Source organism: Gekko japonicus, unplaced genomic scaffold, assembly GCF_001447785.1.
Source record: "Gekko japonicus isolate JY-2015 unplaced genomic scaffold, Gekko_japonicus_V1.1 scaffold588, whole genome shotgun sequence".
NCBI classification, from domain to species: domain Eukaryota; kingdom Metazoa; phylum Chordata; class Lepidosauria; order Squamata; family Gekkonidae; genus Gekko; species Gekko japonicus.
Window position 1 is genome coordinate 1,419,337 of NW_015167071.1, and position 20,746 is coordinate 1,440,082.

General features: G+C 42.3%; 1 protein-coding gene across 1 annotated transcript in view; it reads right to left on the reverse strand.

Moving 5' to 3' along the window:
- The window catches only part of GRM7 (glutamate receptor, metabotropic 7), a gene marked incomplete at its 5' end in the record, with an annotated part of 458,890 nt that overhangs the window by 272,927 nt on the left and 165,217 nt on the right, over positions 1-20,746 (reverse strand). The window contains one exon of the mRNA XM_015412693.1: positions 10,377-10,531. Coding sequence (XP_015268179.1) covers positions 10,377-10,531 — 155 coding nt within the window. The remainder of the gene's footprint in view (positions 1-10,376; positions 10,532-20,746) is intronic.

Sequence of the window (20,746 nt, forward strand, 5' to 3'; positions counted from 1 at the left end):
CTCTAATTCCAGTCACAAATTAGATGTGGTCATCAGCCAATTGCGAGTGGGCATGGGTGTGCCCAATTATTGGTTCCCATAGCTGCGTGTGGGGATAGGCTATAAGTTTGGGACCCCGCCTGCAGTCATCTGACCCCAAACTCCAGCTACTTCATGGTCTACATGACTAGTTGTATGTGGGCCAGAAAGTGGAGCCATGAGGTCTGGCGTTTGGCATGAAAGTGTGAAAGAATGTGGGTCTATGGCATGGCTATTGAGGCCATGTGGCCTCACCAATTGGCTTGCAACAGGAAACAAGACACAGCATGTTATCAAAAGACATCACAGGAGAAGGCATGTGAATATAGAAGCAATATTTCTATACAGGGGGGGAAGTGAGGCTATTTCCCCCAAAGGAATTTGACCCTCAGTTGCACAATCACACAGTCCTTTGAAGCTGCAGGGGCAGCCTGCCACTGTGTGATCAGATGCAACTGCAGGAGAGTTGGCCTTTTTTGCCGTTTGTTCCCGATGCACTTAAATGGGGAATCGATGAATCGCATCTCAGCACTGAGGGCTCCCTATGGAGTGTGCGATGATGTGCATACTGAAAAGGGGAGGAAAACAATGGCACAGAGTTGGGATGGCCTGATCAGACCATCCTGATGCCATGAGAGCACACTGGAGCGATCAGACAGGGGAAAGTCCATCCGTGGCCCGTAGATCGGCATTCGTGTCTATGGCACGGCTAATTGTGCGTGTAATCACGCCCACTATTTGTTTCCTTCATTTGCAAGATTCTTCTACTGCCTTTCAATAGATATATTTTGAAAATGGTAATACAACAACAACAACAAATCACAAATATTAAAATATAAAACAACATACAGGCAATTTGGTATAATGGTCAGAGCAGTGAGTTAGCAGTGGGGAGACCATTCTGCCAAGAGGATCACCTGTTACTCTCACTCAGCTTAAACTTCCTGATAGGGTTGCTGTGAGGATAAACTGGAGGACAGAAAAACCAAAAAAATGCAGTCTTGCAATCTTTGGAGTAAGGATGATTTTGTGCTAATCATGAAGGGGCTCTGGAGTACATTTGTGAATTTGTCGAGCACAATTCTTCAAACACTCTGAGGAAGATCGACAAAAAAACAACACCCTCCCCAAGGTTTTCTCTGTTCTTCTGCGCCAGATTCTTCTCGCATCCTTGCTGACATCATGAGTGGGCAGGCAGACAGATGTTTCAGTCCTTTTATATAATTGTACATTAAATTGCAGCTGCTTTTAAAAAATAATTTCCCCCACAGTGCACATACATCCCCTAACAGCTGTAGCATTCACTAATAGTACAACTGAGCTTTGAAGACAAGGTCTTCAAAGATCTCCAATTCTGAAGTTGGTTCAGCTTGTGGATTTTTAAGGGACAATATTTATGCAAACCTGGGCTGCCCATTTTCTCCCAATGCTATAATGTTGTTATGTTATAAAGGGGGGGGGATTGTGTTGTAACACAATCAACATTATGCTTAGAAAATCACCAAATTGCTCAGGGGACCACTTTGGGGGGGGGCAGGAGGGGGAAGGGTTGAACACGTGACACTGATGACACAAAAGGGTGGTGGAAAACAAAATTTGAAATCGGAAATAACTTAATAACTGCAAGTTAAGATCTGAAGGGGGGGAACGCTGAAAAAGTGGATATGGAAAACGTGGGGTAACAGGGTACTAAATTTGGATCTACTCCAGGGGAGGCAAAAATTGTGTGGAAAGTTTTACAAACTCTGACAGAAATACTGGCTGTTGCCTTTCTGTAGGCTGCCTTTATGCCCTCAGCTGTGTCAGTCCATTTCACCAGCAGAGGGCTGGGAGCAGGGTCAATATGCTGGAAGGGTGTTGGGTCTCTGCTTCAGACCCCAGAGTTGCCAGTAAGTGCAGGTAGGCTGGGGAAACTAGCTGCAGCCTTGGGAAGTGGGTGGGCAGGAGAGGAGAAGAGATGCAACAACCACACCCTGCTTCACTATGTGACCCAGGCTGGCAGAGGCAGAAGCATTACAAGCTACTGGGCAGGCAGGGGAGGGGGAAGCGGGAGCCACCACAACTGCCTTCTGCAGGTGGGTGAGTTAGGAAGCCGAGATCACAATGCTACAGGTGGACTGGCTGGCTGACAAGCAGCCAAGAGACTGAGCAGGTAGCTGATTTAGAGGGAAGGACGGGATCTCCCCACCACAAGTGTCATGGTCCCCAGCTTGTCACTTCTAGCTCTGTGATCAGTCTTACCACTCCCATTCGGCTTTTAACGTAGCTGTAGAGTAGACATCCTGGAATGTGAAGTTAAATGGGCCTTAGAAAGCATTCCTAACAACAAAGCTAGTGGAGGTGATGGTATCCCACCTGAGCTATTCAAAGTCTTAAAAGATGATGCTGTTAAAGTGCTGCACTCAATTTGCCAGCAAATTTGGAAAACGCAACAGTGGCCACAGGATTGGAAAAGGTCAGTATACATTCCAATCCCAAAGAAGGGCAATGCCAAGGAATGTTCAAACTATCGCACAATTGCACTCATATCACACGCTAGCAAGGTCATGCTCAAGATCCTGCAAGCTAGGCTTCAACAGTATGTGGATAGAGAACTGCCAGAAGTACAAGCTGGGTTTCGAAGAGGTAGAGGAATGAGAGATCAAATTGCCAACATTCGCTGGATTATGGAGAAAGCAAGAGAGTACCAGAAAAACATCTACTTTTGCTTCATTGGCTATGCTAAAGCCTTTGACTGTGTGGATCACAACAAACTATGGCAGGTCCTTAAAGAGAGGGGAGTACACTGCTCTGAGCCTGCTCTGCGGGAAGGGCAATATAAAAACCAATACATACATACTTGAAATGTTGTCAGTTAAACCCCAGTGGCCTTCTGTTGCTTTATGCTCTTTGTATCTCATCATCACCACCACCACCACCACCATCATTGCCTGGTGTTGTCAGTGTATGCATTTGATTTGCTGGAATGCCAACAGACAAGAATGTAATACAGATCAGATAAATTGGAAGGAGACCTTCCTGTCCGTATCCCTGATAATGACCTCATCCCTACTCAAGGTGCTCAGGGCCCTGTACACTGTTCGCCTCTCTTCCATTTCAACCTCAGAACAAACCTGTGGGATTAGGCTGAGAGAGGGGGAGTAGCTTAAGCCCATTTAGTGAGGAACGTGGAGTGAGGACTTGAACCCAGATCTCTTCAATTTACACTAACCAGCACTGGATCTTCTCCTGCCATGTCCTGCTTTCCACAACTGGACTTCATAATATACCCCTATTGGTAACTCTTATAAAATTGTGCTTTTGTGAAGCCATTGTTCTTCTATACTTTTTACCCAGAAGTGTTCCATGTGGTATTTTGTTGAAACATGTACTGTGTCAAGACCACATTTCCGTGTGATCTCTGATTTCCTTTCCAACATAAAAAGTTTAAATAAAGCCTTTCTTACAGAGCTTTTCTAAACAGAGTTACGCCCTTCTAAATTCATTGGCTTCAGTTGACTTAGCAGAGTGTAGCTTTGTTTAGGATGGCATTACATCTTTTTACTCTTTTTACATTAATCAAAATAAATATATGTTCATTTCAAATCTCACAGGTATGTTGAAAGACGGTGTGATAAAAGTCAGATAATGGTTTTCAGCCCCATCTCCCCTAAACAAGCTTCAATAACATCTGTCTGGACAAAATGTGGTTCTGTTCTATTGATTTTTGCAAGTTAAATATAGGTACTGTTTATTGCTTATCAATACCAAGTAGTTCTGATTAAACATCTCTTAAACCTTTTTATGAAGTGATTATTAAGAGATTATCCACCCCTTGGATCTTGCATATCATGTGACATCATCCTTTAATGTAAGCATATCAAACAAAACCAGACTATTTTAAGATTGATGTAAATGAACAGATGTTAATCAACATGATCAATAGTCAACTCTTTGGGGTGGTGGATTCACTGCTAATTTCTGTGGATGGAAATATCTTCTAGCTGGGCAGAGCTCAACTTGTTCACCATCCTTAACACCTCAAATGCTCTACTGCAGAGAACCTATATGCATACAAAATATAATGCTGGGACTGTCGATGAGTCAGCATGCTTCCCCTTACTGTCACGACCCAGCACAATTTTTCTAGCATTGGCAATGCTCATTTACTTCAACCTGCATCTTCTACATAACCTAGATAACTTGGTGAGCTCAGCATTTTATACTTTCAGAAACTGAATGATACTAGTTCACTATTATGATGAAGGGCTTTTTTTGTTAATAAAACACATATTCTTGCAAACTTGATATCTGACCTGCCCTCTCACTCATATAGCCACAACTCCAGTTTTATAGATAGTGATAAAAATATATCAGCCCACAAAGATCACACAGAAACATCTATTTGAATGTACATATTCACGTACTAGAAATAGTGATCTGTTAGGATATCCATTAAATGCACTTATTATACCTTCTGGGAGACTGACAGTGCGATCCTATAAAGAGTTTCTCAGAAACAAGCCAATCGACTTCAATGAACTTAGATTGGAGAGATGCTGTACGACACTGTACTCCAAGATGAAATCTTGCCACTGTCTTACTAGTACTGCTCATTAGGTGCACACTGAGAACCCAGTACAGCTCATTAAAGTTTTGCCAAGAACTTGATGACTTATGAAAAATGGTGCACAGACACATTCAATACAAGTGAGACTTCAGGTTTCCTTGTTAGTCTAATTTTTCCTTATAAAGTGTGAGTAGAGGTCAGAAATGTCACAGGTTTAACAACAAGACATGCTATTCTCACATTATCGATTAAAAAAACACTGTCAGGAAAAACAAGATACTGAAGGGATGTTCTAGTAACAAACTTTATTGAGAATGTGCTTTATTTCTTTGTCCCACTTTGGCAATTTATCTTGACAGACAAGGGGGTCTCCTGAGATCATTTTACCATCTGCCAGCAGAGTTCCATCAGTGCTTACACAAACAGACTGCACCCACTTTTATAAGGATCTTGTAAACACAAAACTTAACCATGTGATGGCTAAAAGTATGAGCTGTGATCCAAGTCCCTGATTTGTAATCCATCCTCTGCCATGAACTTTCTGGGTGTCTTAGACAAGCCTCTGTCTCTCAGTTTCAGCCCCATATGTTCAGGATAAGGATCACAGGACTTCAAGCTAGGTTTGTTGTAAGGATTATCAGATAAAGGGTGTGATTGTGAAGTGTTTAAAACATTCTAAGAGCACAAGGGAGGGGCTGTGGCTCAGTGACAGGGCATCTGCTTGGCACACAGAAGGGGTGATTCTGCACTCATCTTTGCTACCATTGTGTCACCAATCCCACATCACAACACAGATTTCTCTCTCCATCGCATGCCGCTCCCCGTCTCCTTGTGCATCAGTTCAGTTTTGATCTTCTGCATCATTTTATTGCTATCTAATGCTGACTCCAAGGTCACCCTGGCATTTCCCCCAGTTTTCTGGATTTGGTTTTGTGCTGGACCATTTGCTCCCCCCTGCCACCAAACATTAAACAGACAACTTGACACGGGTTCTTTTATGTTCCTCCTTCCCCACACCTCTTGGTATATATGAATAGTCTAGATATCAACCAGGTGGCAGTCCTCTCTTCTTTTGTTTCTTTAATGGCTGTAAATCCAAAACCCTCCCACTCCGCTGGGTGTGCAGGATGGCCCCCTCCCCCCTTGCCTTTTGATGGGACATGCATCAAGGGAAGGGGTGGAACACTCTTGCTTGCCTCTCCTTCAGGCTGCCAATGCACAGCTGGGCATATGGGATGGCCTCCCTCTCCTCTTGCCTTTTGATGAGACCGCATCGAGGGAAGGGGGGAACCCTCCCGCTCACCTCCCCTTCAGGCCACCAACTCACAGCTGGGCACATGGGATGGCCTCTTGCCTTTTGATGGGACCTGCATCGAGGGAAGGTGGGAAACCCTCCCACTCGCCTCCCCTTCAGGCTGAAAACTCATGGCTGCACATGCAGGATGCCCCCCCTTCTTTTCAAGCGTTGAAGTAATATGAAGGCAAATTGTGATGGTGTTAAGGGTGGCAATGCAGAGAAAACATTACAGAACTGTGGGTGTGATACAGATGCAAGCATATATCATGAGCCAAAATGGGACTGGCTCCACAGCAGAGACAAGGTGGATTTTAAACCAGATGCAGGGTCCCAGGTTTAATTTCCGGTAAAGGTAAAGGTTTCCCTTGCTCGAAAGCCCGTCGAATCCAACTCTAGGGATGCGGTGCTCATCTTCGTTTCCAAGCCGAAGAGCCAGCACTGTCCAGAGACATTTCCTTGGACACGTGGCTGGCATGACTAGACACCAAGGCGCACGGAACGCTGTTACCTTCCCACCGAAGCGGTACCTATTTATCTACTTGCAATTTCTTGCTTTCAAACTGCTAGGTTGGCAGGAGCTGGGACCAGAGATGGGAGTTCACTCCGTCTTGCGGCACTCGGGTCTCAAACCGCCAAACTACTAACCTTTCAGTCTTCAGCTCAGTATCTTAACCTCTTGAGCCACCACAGCCCTCATTTCCCGGTACCTCTGGTTAAAAAATCTGGCAGTACATCATGTGAAAGACCACTGCGCCGAAGACCCTAGAGAACCACTGCCAGTCTGAGTGGGCAGTACTAACATTGATGGACCAAGCGTCTGATTCAGAATAAGGCATGCTTCATGTGTTCACAACATAAATGCAAAATTTTATTACTGAACGCAAGCCCTACCTGGTAATTAATAGCCAATGCTGTTACAGAAAAGCAGCTTCATATTTTTAAAGCATTCTGCTTAACTTACGTTTTTATTCTTAGCTATATTAAGCCCAATAGCAGAGAAAGCCTTTAAAGAGATGCTAAACTACAGTTGCATCCAAACATTGTGGGACAAAATCAACAGCAAAGAGTGCCTGATTCCTGGTTTCTATCTGTCCCTTCTTTTGGTATACAAAAGTGTACTAGCAGCCCTTTGGGAACACTTGTTCTATATTAGAAGATAAAGATGATGTTGAAGTATTTCTTCCCATTACAGCTTGATATATAATCTAACGATAAGGATGAAAACATGGCAGTCTAATTTATAAATCTTTAGGGCTTTCACGATAAGGGTGAGAAAAAGAAGTGATAACCATTTAAACTAAATATATAGTCCTGCGTACATGTGACTGGCATCCTTTAATTAACACAATATGCCTTATGATCCTGTCACAGTATTTCAAATAAGAATCCAAAGTTTGGCGAGAAGAAGGCATCCTTGCCATATTGATACTAAATCTTCTGCCTCCAAATAGTTTTGAAATAGAGTATACCCTACATAATAGAAACAGAGTGGTATCCAAAACCTTTGAAGAACCAGATTCCAGAGCCTCCAACAAGTAGGCTCATGAAGCCTTTCTCAGACCAAATCAACACTTTATAAGCATCTGCATTTCAGAGGGTTGACTGCACACTGGTTCCATTGTTCATACTTCTCAACATCTGTGATAGGATGTGTCTTGGGATTGTGCACACAAGCCACAGCACACAGGTATTCATGCCAAGTTGACTGCTTAATTTTTATGGTCCTTCCACATTTAAAAGCCAGCCAAGAGTTGAAAGAAAGCTGACATTGGTGAATAGTGGTTCCCTTTGTCTTTGCCGTTGGTCAGGTTATCTTTGAGTTCCAATGGAGTTCCTATGGCTGGTTGCTGTGTGAAAGCGGATGCTCAACCACTGATCTGTCTGATCCATGTACCGGTGATTTCTGTGAGCATAAACCTCAGAAATTCTAGAAATAATGTTGGCTGAGCAGAAGGGTAGCAGTGCCCTTTCCCATGGCTGGCTTGTGGCTTCCCATCTCATAACTACTGGTTAAGAGGAATGTGTCATTATATCTTTAGCAATTCTGTGTCAAAACCTCAAGACAAATCCATAGTAATAACAGCAAACTACCTCACAGGATTGCTGAGAAAGTGTACAGTGAGGGCAGGAAAACACCTGGCACCGTTCAAATGGCAGGTGAATGAGCGACAATAACAACAGTACGAAAATGCTCTGAGGACAGAGTATATGAGGAAAAAGTGATAAATGGATGGTTTCTCACAAACAAAATTGCTGCTTTTTGGTCTTATCGGAATTTAAAAAAAAAATATGGGGAGGAATTACCTAGGTTGAAGCAGAAAAAAAACAAGTAAGATGAGAGTTCCTTCTGCCTTTAAGAAGTATAATTAGTACAATGGAAGCATCAGCAGTAAAAAGGAATGCAAATATTTGATCTTCCTTTGAGGGAAGAAAGACATGGGATCTCATTTTAATTTGTGAAATGTCTCCCAGAGCCCTCAGAGACCTAGAATAATAGACCAGAAAAGGACATCCCCTGTCCTTTACACAAAGTCTTCAGAAAGATTTTTCTTCCCCATATTAACCGGAAATATGAATTTCAAACAGCAACTTTTATGCTTCTAAAAGGGTTCCAATTGGGTGTTTAAGTGTGTCTATAGATACAAAGGCAAGGGGAGTGAATGACATGGGCTGATTTCAGACTGGCAGTTTGGCCCGATATAGGTACATTTCACAAACAGATTAAAGGGGCCGGTTCACACAGCCACAGCTGTCAGGTGTTCCCCAGCCGTACTCAACCCGTCCTATGACGATTCCCTACCGCATTAAAAAAGTACCAGGTGAAAGCCATAGCAAACCCTGGAGGGTGCATTGATCCCGCTTCCCGGAAGTGTGCACGCTAAAAGTCACAAACAAGCCGCATTGCTGTGGTGCTGCGCCTATGCACATAGACGTATGTTGCTGGAGTGAATAAAAGCCGCTTACGGCCGCGCTTCCACCAGGGGCGAGCCAACAGTGCGAATGCTCCCTTGCGCCTCCTCCCTGGTATGCTTCCACATCAGTAGGTGCAGTGCAACCGGGAATCCCCAGCACAACTTGGTCTGGGTCTTTTTGCCCTGCCTCCCTCGTGCTTCATACTGCCAGTCTGTCCTCAGCCATGGTGTGACAAGAGAGTTTATGAAGAATTCATCCAAATGCTACTTGTGTGAGAGAGTCAAAGCATGGCTCCTCACATTTGAGGGAGTCAGGTTTCACATATACTCTAGGGATACATCAGAGTGGTATTCATGTCCCTCAAGGTCCCATAAAAGCAAATCTCCTCCTGCTGCATGCACCCCAGGGCTTCACAAGAAACATGTCCATCGGCCCCTCCATCCCCCAAAGGAGAAAGCTGTCACTCACACTGGAAGGAACCATGGAGAATATTCAACAGAGAAGGACAGGCAGATGAACACCACTTGGAATCCCCCAGCTTAGCTGGGGGAACACCTGAGGCTTATCTGTGCTAGCCAAGGATGTGTATCCTACAGACCAGGGTTAGGAAAGGAGAAACAAAGAGACAAAGTAGTTGTGCTGGGAAATTCTTCCTAAGGTGGAATTCAAGCACAAATAAATGTTTATAAAATTCTCCTCATCTGGATTTTGGAAGTTCTGAATTACTAGGTCTTGTTGCATTAGAAATTCAGGCACTAAGAAATGAGGTGCAGCAATATTGCACTGTCGAAGGTCGAGTGAGACTGTGTTTGCCTGTTTGCTGACAGCCAAGAGGCTACCCATGGTTAGGATAACCTGTACTGAAAAGTTGGGTAAACTATTAATAAAAACTAATTAACCTCCCCTTTTCTGGGTAGTGAAGGCAACTATAGTTAGGATGACCCTCCAAAGGCACACTGTTCCATTAACTACGGCTGGTTAGGTAAGTTAAACCAGGATTTGAAACCATGGTTTGCTTGAAGTTGGTTTATTTACTGTGTTTCATTTGATCCTTGTTCCCTAGTTCTGCTCTTCATAGAGTGCAAGCAGTAATACCAACAAGATCTCTATGAGGATTTCTGGGAGGAAAGCAAAGGTGAGGAAACTAGCATTTCTCAAGGCAAACCAGGATTAGATAGACTATCCGCGAGTCAAATTCTGGCTTCACAAACCAACCATGGTTAAAACAAACAATAGTTTCGCATTACATCTGAACCCAGACAGAGAGATGCTGTGGAGTGCGGTTCTTGCTACTAGTGTGATGCTTGATTCCGACAGATAAAGGTGACTCGGTGTGCAGTCTGGGAGCTTTTAAAGTCCTTTAAGAATGCTGACAAATTTCCAGCTGTGGAAATAACAGGTTTTCATATCAGCAGTATACACAGTTAGGAAGATGATTCTACTCAAATTAGGTGGCATTGAACTTATGTCTCTGAAGCATTCAATATATGAAATATGTTTACACCAAGTCGGGTTCATGGCCTACATCAGCAGAAAACATCAACAATAAGGAAAGGAAATTAAATGACACCGGAGAGACTACAGAAGGAAAATCCTTACCTTCTATCATTGCTCTCTTTGGCAGAATGGTAATCACTCCTTCAGCGACATCTTCATGCTGAAGGACAGGGTTCAGTTTGGAGCCCCAAGTGTCTGATGCCACCCATAGAAAATGACCAACTTGATCAGCCCTTTTTGCTGCTGCAAGGATTTGCCTGTAGAGAGAAACATTTGATTCAAACAAATATAAAGGAGGGGGGGAGTGCTACTTATTCACTTGGGGCAATAACTCGTAGAGAAAGGTTGCTTAATGATCTGGAAAAATATACTCTCATGACTAGAAGTTCAGAGATGTAAAAAAACCCAAACCCTACTTCATCAGGATGCTTTCAGATTTGTCTTTCATTGTGTTAGGTTAGCCATGAATCTGTATCACATAGCAGAGTGCACAAGGCTTGCATGCAGCAGCAGCTTCTCTGTACTGTGTGTGCTAGCACAGATACAAAGTTACGCAGAGCCATCTGTCAGTCTAAAATTAATAAGGGTCCTTTATTTAGGAAACTACATTCTAGATAGTATAGAGATAGGGATAGAATCTCATCTAACTAGCTAGGATGGATGCAGAATGCATGTCCTGCATCCATGATGCCAAAGAGGGAGAGTGTGCTCCTTCCTTGTGTGTGTGTGTGAGAGAAAGAGAGATTAATCTGGAAGAAAGGAAGTTTTGTCTCTAAGAACAGCATTCTACTTCAAAGGGATAATATCATAGCAGGAAGAAAAGGATGCTCTGTGTACCTGTGTATGTTTATCTACCTAAACCTATGATGCTGTCTGAAGTCTGAGACAGGAGGCAGCATACACTCCTCCACTTCCAACACCCACTCTTGATGTGACTCAGTTCATAAGATTCATCTTTTCTCTTAGATCTTCGAAGTGAACTTTACGGAGTGAATTAGTGAGAGCATCTGCAAGCAGTTTATTTGTTGGACAGTAGGTCAGCTCGATGGTGTCTTCCTTTTGCAGGTCTTTCACTGGTGATTCTTAATGTCAATATGCTTGGTGCGCATGTTCACATTCTCTTGTTTAGACAGTTGAATGCAGCTTTGTCTGTCATCATGCACTTGTATGGGTTGTGGGCAGTGTTCCCTCTAAGCTGAGTTAGTGTGAGCTAGCTCACAGTTTTTTAGCCTCTGGCTCAGAGATTTTTGTCTTAGCTCAGGAAGGATGGCTCCAGAGCAAAATAATTTATGCAGTAGCCAAATCGCTCACTCACAGCTTAAATTGCCAGTAGCTCACAATGTAGAATTTTTGCTCACAAGACTTCGCAGCTTAGAGGAAACATTGGTTGTGGGACATCTATGCCTAGATCTGTCAGTAGCCGGCATAGCCACTGTATTTCTTGACAGCCTTGGGCAGCTGATATGTACTCTGATTCTGTGGTAGATGCTGTTACCATATCTTGCTTCTTAGTTGACCAGCTTATGGCTCCTTCTCCAAAGAAGAATATGTGACCACTGGTGGATGCCCTGTCATCCAGGTCTCCTCCCCAGTCAGCAATTACATATGCCACTAGCTTAGGGCTATATTTGGCTGGTAGTTTCATCTTAAAGTGTTTAGTATCTTACAAATATCTTAATTGCATTCCAGTCTTTCTTTGTTGGTTTCTCACAGTAATCCTACTGCTGTGATTATGCCTGGTCTGGTCAGTGTGCTAATGTAAAGACGTTTACCTAGGATTTTACAATATCTGTTGTTGGTGGGTAGCTCTTGGGTGTCATCTTGTTGCTTGATGTAGTTTACTTCCACTGGAATTGGTGCAGAATTGGCCCTTTCCATTTTCAGGGATTTGATCAGTTCTTTGATCTTTTGGTCTTGGTTGATGAGAAAACTTTCATCTTCCTCTCTTTGTACTTTAATTCCTAAAGAATGTGAGATGTTTCCCCATTGCTTTATTTCAACTTACTGGTTCTGATGATGCACTCTTCATGTGCTGACATCTGGGTCTTCATATGCTAGGATCAGATCATCAATGTAAGCTAAGATGTAGGTCCACTTGCCATTCTTTGTGTTTGGTGTACAGGGAAGGATCAGATTTGCTTTTCTTGAAGTCTGCTTGGAGTAGCATGTCATCCAGTTTCATATTCAAAGCTCAAGCAGCTCTTATGAAGATGCTCTTATGAAGTTTGCGTATAAGATCTTCTCTCCCTTTCTCTAGTAATCCAGGTGGTTGCTGCATGCAAATCTCTTCTCATTCACCATGCAAAAATGCAGTCTTCATATCAAGGTGCTTAACTTGCATTATCTTACTTCCATTACTTAAGAGTGTTCACACTGTTGAATGTTTAACAACTGGTGCAAAAGTCTCATCATAGTACTCACCAAATTACTGTATCCTTTAGCTACTAGTCTGGCTTTGTAGCATTGGACCTCACCTTCCACATTGTGTTTTAATTGGAAAACCCACTTACATCCTATAGCTTTCCTCCCTTGAGTTAGCTCTGTAAGTGTCCATGAGTTGTTCTTGTGTAGAGCTGCAACCTCCTTATGTGCAGGGTGCTTCCACTTCTTAGCCTCTTGTGGTGGCAGGTGGGATATTTCTTCCCATGACGAAGGTTCTGGTATTTCCACTATTTCTGTGAGGTAGGACAGTCTTGGGGCTGGAACACCTCTGTTAGAGTGCTTTGATCACCTCACTGCAACCTCTGTGGTCTCACCTTCTTGGTCAGGATCATCTGGTGAAGCACTGGAGGTTGTTTCATCCATCAGGATAGTCTCAGGATCTGTTGTCTCTTCTTCCTTAATGTTAGGCACATCAGGATGCACAATTTAGCTGTCCACTTCACCATTGGCTCCCTCTGAAGCTGACGTTCTCTCACTTTCATGCCTTCTGAGGCCCAGTCATGTAAGAGATACTTCTTCCTTGTGTATGTGTGAGAAAGAGATTAATCCAGAAGGAAGAAAGTCTTGTCCCTAAGAACAGCATTCTACTTCAAAGGGATAGTATCAGATAGCAGAAAGGAAAGGACTCTCTCTCTCTCTCTCTCTCAGTTTGTGAGTTAGTATTATACAATCAGCAGAGTAATTTTGGTGTCATTATGGAAGCAGTTATGCCATTTACAAATCAACAGAGCTTTGGAACTCTTACCATTAAGAACTAATACTACATGGGTCTTAAAAATGAAATTGTGAATAACTCAAAATGAGAAAAAAAGATTAGCAAAGATTACAAAGTTCACTTTGCATTATCTAACATCATTAGGACTACAAACAATGTATGTGTACATATTCTGCAAAGTAGGAACTAACTATTAGGCCCAAGCCTACAGGTGAGCATTAAATAGCTCAAGAGTGCAGAATTCAGTGTTTACTCGTCCACCCCTTGAGTTGGATCCAACAATCACTGTGGATCTTTTCTATGTTCCTCTCACTCCAACTATACTTTTTGACCTCCTGGGGTTGCAAGATACACAGGGACTAATGGCCGTATGGGTCAATGGGCTGTGCTGAAGAAAGCAAAGGAAAGGGAAAACAATCAATTTGAATTATCAAAAACTGAAACTGATCAGAACAACATAAATCTAGCATGATATTTAGGAATTCACAAGCAGGAGACCCTTGAGGACTTGCGAAGGTTATTTCATTTTCCCCTCCCCATTACTTTCTCTTTCCTGAAAGCCTGTATTTCCTCTCCCCTTTCACTACTTCCATCTCTCTTTCCTACTCACCAGCCAAGCTACCTTTCTGTACTGTGTGACATCATCTTTCCCTTTCCCCCCTTCCTTCTGGAAGACTGGCCATGGGAAAACTCTGTGCAGTGCTGGCTGCCCAAACAAGGCAGGCTCAGTTGCATGGTGTGAACCACTAGGCTGGGTCCAGTTACATGGTGAGGAACCTCCAAGGACTTCCAGGAGGCAGACCACATTTTCTCCTGTATCCCCTCCCCACCATGCCCCTTTCCCTCTCCTGGCAGTTCCATAGCCCCATCTTTTCCTGCTTCCTTCTCCCTTTCCCATCCACCAATGAATACACCTTTTATTTGCTTCCCATCTTCAGCTATATTTATTTACCTCATTTATACCCTACCTTTCTCCCCCTTGGGGAACCAAAGCAGTGTACATCATTCATGTTTTCATTTTATTTTCACAACAGCCCTATGAGGTAGATTATACTTAAGGTGTGTGACTGGTTCAAGGTCACTCAGGTGAGTTTCCATGACTGACTGCAGTTTGAACCTAGGTGTCCTAGATCCTAGTCTGAAATGCTAGCAACTTCACCACACTGACTTTTTGGGGATAACTGATGTTGAACAGCAGCAAACAGTCAGGGCTCAGTGAGTCATTCAGGTCATGTGGTACCAGATCACCTGGTGGTTGCTGGTAGGCCTGGACTCAATAAGTCTTCCCTCAAAGGCCCAAACAGCCCTGGAAAAGAACCCCCCCTCCTTTTTAATGACAGGAACAGCAGCTTGAAGGCTTGTAATACTGTTGTGGTTGCCTTGCAACACCTACAATGGCCACTGAGATACCCTTTCTTAAAGGTATGGGTGATGCTTCTATTATTGGGGGTTTAGAAAAGATCCTTAATTAGTAAGGAAGTGTCACTGGAGAACAAGATCAATACCATTCATACTAGAGTATTTCCCATTAATATGTATGGATGTGAAACGTGGACTATAAAGAAAGCTGACAGAAAGAAAATTGATTCATTTGAAATTTGGTGTTGGAGGAGAGTTTTAGAGATACCCTGGACTGCCAAAGAAACAAACAAGTGGGTTCTAGATCAAATGAAGCCCAACTTCTCCCTAGAAGCTAAAATGAATAAATTGAGACTACCTGCTTGTGCAGGCAAGGCGGGATATAAATCGAAATAAATAAATAAATAGATAGATTTCAGATTTTTCTACAAATCCAAGTCTTTCCTAAGACTTGTAGAAACATCTGTCTTGTCTGTCTATGGCCCTAGTCTCTGGATTTAAGTATCCAAATATGGGGCCACAATGAGAATTAGATATATCAATAACATTCTGCATGAGTTCTTTTGTCTGTGTCAGTAAACTGCCATTTGTATTCTGTGTATGCTCTGTGTAACCTGCCTGCTGTATGATGGGGGGGGAATTAGCCTGCATTGCTCTGTTCTCATCCTCCCTGTTCACTTTATGTCTTGTTTTGACCTTGGAATGCTTTTGCTGCCTTTGTAGTAGGTAAGACTGTGAGAACCGTTGATAGGGCCGTTCCCAATCTGGCTGGTGTGAACCAAATGGCTGAAAGGCTTTCTCCCACCTTGGTTTTCTCCCGCTCGAATTTCTGCTGAGCGCAAACTGTATTCATTGGCTTAACCTTTTTTTTTTAACTGTCTATATCTGTACATGCTTGGCTTTGAGTTTCATTCCTGACAATGGCCATGAAAGTGTATCAATAGTGACTTGTATTAAAGCAACCTGTTCTCATGAAGCGTTGTAGACTGCAACTGCTCTATTGAACCTGACAGTCTGCATGTTTTTCTGCATGCTTTTCTTTCCCCTCTCATCCTCCTAAAACATCAGTTCATCACACTTTCCCAAAATCATTACAGATCTATTTTATTAAGCAGAGAGAACACAGCTTGAGCAGGAGAATACTGGGTTTTTCACTATGGGGAGGCTGGGACAATAATACCATTTAAGCTGATTTCAAGAACAAAGCAGTACATCATGAATATTGTGGTATTCGCATCAGCTATTGAACTAGGCTTAATGAAATTCAGCACAGATTTAACCTGAATTGCTCTTAGAGCCTGATCACAATTGATACCAATGATGGTACCAGTGAATTAAATACTTATATTAGCCCCACTGGATGCCTGATGCTCACACTATGCATTCTAGTCTACAGTTCTTCTTATAAAAATTCCTTTCTTTCATCCATGCACTAACATGCTGGCTAGACATAACTGATAACATAAAGGTTTGAAAACATAGTTCCATCCCTTAGTCCAATGTTGAATAATGGACAGAATGTGGGATCACAGAAATCATTGCCTGAAAGAATGCAATGTGAAATGTGTAATACGTTTGGTGCTTACATCCCTGCTCTGGGTATTCAATGAGTGCGACAAATTGTTACTTGAGATGCCTAGAGATCTAGTCCAGGTTGGCTACAGTAGAGTTGCCAACAACTTGGGGGGGGGGGAATGCTCTGCTCCTTTAATAATGTGTGGAAATGGGTAAATGAAAGTTTTCTTAGGTAAGCAACATCATCTAGTAAAGGACATCCTAATTAGCTTCTGTTAAAAGAGTAGGATGCTTTTTCTCCCAGTTGGTAGCAACTCTGGGCTGCAATAAACTGAAAACTGTGAAAGTGCACTGGATCAGTGATCTAGGGTTGCTATCAAATTCCATGACAAGTGGGGTGTTTACAAAATTCACATTTTAAAAAATAGTTTGTCTACACCTGGGACAGAGCTATGGCTATCCTCTCCCTCATGAATGCATTGATAAAATTCAATTTTAAATATTCTGCATTTTGGATCAGTTGTATGTAAATATTGTTAAAATGGCCTTAAAGGAAAAAGAGAGAGAGAGAACAAGACACATGCCAAAGAAAATAGCTGGGGTGATGTTGTAAGCCACTTCGGGTCTCCACTGGAGAGAAAAGTAGGGTATAAATCTATAAGTAAAAAATTAAAAAGCTATTTTCACTATGGGGAGGCTGGGACACTAATACCACTTATAGTGGATATATACTTAGAACTCAAGACCACTGTATAACAAGGAGGCAACAGTGAATTTTCACCTACCCAGCAATTGTCCTTTATTTGCTCTCTTTCAGTCTGTAACAAAAACAAAAGGACCACGGTGTGGAAGATAATATAATGACTAGAATACTGTGCTATAGGCTGACAAAAAGAATCCCAGTAATGAAGTAGCATAAATAATGACCAAATCTTTCAAGAAATATAATTGAGATCAAACTGTGTGATAGTCTTTTGTTACACAACTCTACTTGAAGCAATGTTGTACATTGAACCTTAGTTATACTGCAAACTGTGATCCAGATCACAAATTCTGCCCTAAGAGCTTGTGCTTCATTATGTTTGAACAATTTTACAAAGGTTTGCCATATAACTAAGGTTCAATGTACAACATTGCTTCAAGTAAGAGTTGTTGTGTAACAGAAGACTATCACACAGTTTGGTCTCTTTCAGTCTGTGGCAGAGCTGTAAACTGCCAAGGTCAGATTACAGCTAAAGGTAAAGGTAAAGGTTTCCCTTGCTCGAAAACCAGTCGAATCTGACTCTAGGGATGCGGTGCTCATCTCCGTTTCCAAGCTGAAGAGCCAGCGCTGTCCAAAGATGTTTCCGTGGTCATGTGGCCAGCATGACTAAATGCCAAGGCGCATGGAATGCTGTTACCTTCCCACCAAAGCAGTACCTATTTATATACTTGCAATTTCTTGCTTTCAAACAGCTAGGTTGGCAGGAGCTGGGACCAGAGACGGGAGCTCACTCCGTCTTGTGGGACTCGGGTCTTGAACCGCTGAACTACTGACCTTCCAGCCTGAAGTTCAGTGTCTCTCAACCACTTGAGCCACCGCAGCCCCTTCCATATTACAGCTAGTTGTTCCTAATACATAGCTGATTATAGAAAAGGAGTCCTGTTAGCAGGCAAACTGCCTGGGAGGAGAAATCTTCCCAAAATAGTCACCTATCTGTTTGTTTTGTTCTCAGGGCATAGCTATTAGCCTGTGTGTAAAATCCTGTGTCCTTCCTAGCCCTTCAGATTCAGCCGATGGATCTAGAACTACCCCCCCCCCCCAGCACATTCACCTTTGCTAGGAGTCTCCAGATAGCTGCAGGAATGGTGTAAGGCCTTTCTTTGTTTTTGCCGCATGTTGTAACCATCACCTTGCCTGTAACACCAAAATTATTTTTAATAAACACCATCCTGAGTACACATGATTTGTCTCAGCCTGGGCACCCTCTTCAGCCTTGAGCGCAGCAGACTCTGGCTGATCCAGCATTTGAAAGTAAGGCAACTCCTAAACCCTGAATGGAAGGCATTGATATATAAATGAGCCTCATGAACCCACATCAAAGTTTGAGTTGGACCCATGAACATAAAGAATTCTTCTGTATCCCTGAACAGAAGCAGAACTTCCAGCCAATTACAAACCGACCTGATCCAGATACTCATCTTCAACCATGTTCTGACTCCATTAAGTAAGCCTAAGAGAAAAGAGCAATCCAAAGTTTCTAGCTGCTTTGCAGTGCACTAATAATTATTGCTTCACAAATTTGTAAATTTTCACAGCTGCAGTGACTTTCCAGGACCCATTTTGCATCTCCAAGTCCACAGAGGTTATAGTGCCCTCATCTGTTCTGCACACACACAAAAATGCTCACCTAATGAATATACATTCAGGTACAAATTAACTGTAATGGTATCACTTTATGATTCATTACCACAAAAATGGTAGAGATGACAGTCTCACTTCAAAACTGGGTTCAGATAAACTAAGTCCAAGCTCATTTGGAATACTGTGTACAATTCTGGTCACCACACCACAAAAAGGATATTATAGCATTGGGAAAAGTGCAGAAAAGGGCAACTAGAATGATAAAAGGGTTGGAACACTTTCCCTATGAAGAAAGGTTAAAACGCTTTGGGCTCTTTAGCTTGGAGAAACGATGGCTGAGGGGTGACATGATCGAGGTTTATAAGGTTATACATGGGATAGAGCAGGTTGAGAAAGAGGTACTTTTCTCCGTTTCTCACAATACAAGAACTCGTGGGCGCTCAATGAAATTGCTGAGCAGTCCGGTTAGAACAGATAAAAATAAGTGCTTCTTCACCCAAAGAGTGATTGACACATGGAATTCACTGCCACAAGAGTTGGTGGTGGCTCCAAGCATGGACAGCTTCAAAAGGAATTAGATAAATATATGGAGCAAAAATCCACCAGTGGCTATTAGCCACAAGGTATAGATAGGATTGCAGCCCTAGTTTACCAACATAGCTCAAGGCAGGTGACAATAATCAAAATGAAAATTACAAAATCCACAATATATAAGATATAGGGACCATATCACTCCAGTCTTGTTTCATCTACACTGACTTCCAATTGCTTCCAGGTTCTATTCCAGATGCTAGTATTGACCTTTAAAACCCTGTACAGCTTGGGGCCAGCATACCTTAAGGGCCTCCTTCTTCAGTATCAACCTACGCGTCCATTCTGGTTATCTGATGCTAGATGGGTGGCAGCCTGAGAACGGGTCTTTTCAGTTGTGGAGACAATACTTTGGAACTCCCTCCCTGGGGAGATTCATTTGTTTCCCTTTATCACTGTCTTCCACCAGCAGGCAAAGCATTTCTTGTTCTGTTTGGCAACCCCCCCAGTAACTATAATTGACCTTCCTCCCTGGTTTTGGTGTTATGAATTGACAGTGTTTTAATTGTTGGCAATGTTTTAATTGTTTTAATTTGCAATGTTTTAATTTGCTTGCAATGTTTTAATTTGCAATAGCAATGTTTAAATTGTTTGATGTTCACTGCCTTGAAGACCCTATTTGAGTGGAAATGCAGCACATAAATGTTCAAATTAAATTAAATTAAATTATTGCGCAGGCATGTTTGATGGGGTGGTTCTTTTGGTTGATGGTGATTGTGAATTTGGCTCTCCCCAAGTTGTAAAATAGGTTAGAGGCTTCAAAATCTGGAAGTAGCCCAGGCCTCTCTGGACGTCCGGGTCTGGTCATAAGCACTTCTCTCTACATTTTCTCCGTGTTTCCTTTAAGACTGCTCCCATTGAACTTGCCTTCTTCCTTGTATTTTTTTCCTGCCTCTGTTATTTCTTTATTTTTAATATATTATTTAAATATGTTCAAATTCAGAAAATAAACATGCTGGGATTTTTCATACCAAAATCATACTTGTAATCAGTCTCAAATAGTAATACAAATAAATAAATAAGACTCAATTGTTGCTATTGCAGTCTCAAATCCTGTGGAAATGCTTAGCCCAAGTTCTGTCATTTCTGCCCATATAAAACAGAGGGTTTTTTAAAAAATATATATCTTGAATTTTCTATACTGTAAATTACTCAGTAAAGCTTCTGAATCTTGTTGGTTTCAATAGTTTCTTAATCAGCCCACATCTGGGTTAAAATTAAATCATTGCAGTAGAGTCTCCAAACAAAATTATATTTATCATACTAATAAGATTTTTTAAGGGAGTAAAGGCTGCAGTGAGCATTCACTGTGCCAGATCCCATAATTGAACATGTGTTAATGACCGGATGTTCCTTGGGATTTCCTACTAGTCTACTATTGCCAACTTTTTTTATAAAGAAGAAAAGATTCATGCCCACCTTACACCCTAATTTTTTTCCCCTCCACTGTATTCATTCTGCCTCTACAATTTTTAAAAATGCACTTTCCTAAATAGGGGTGGAACA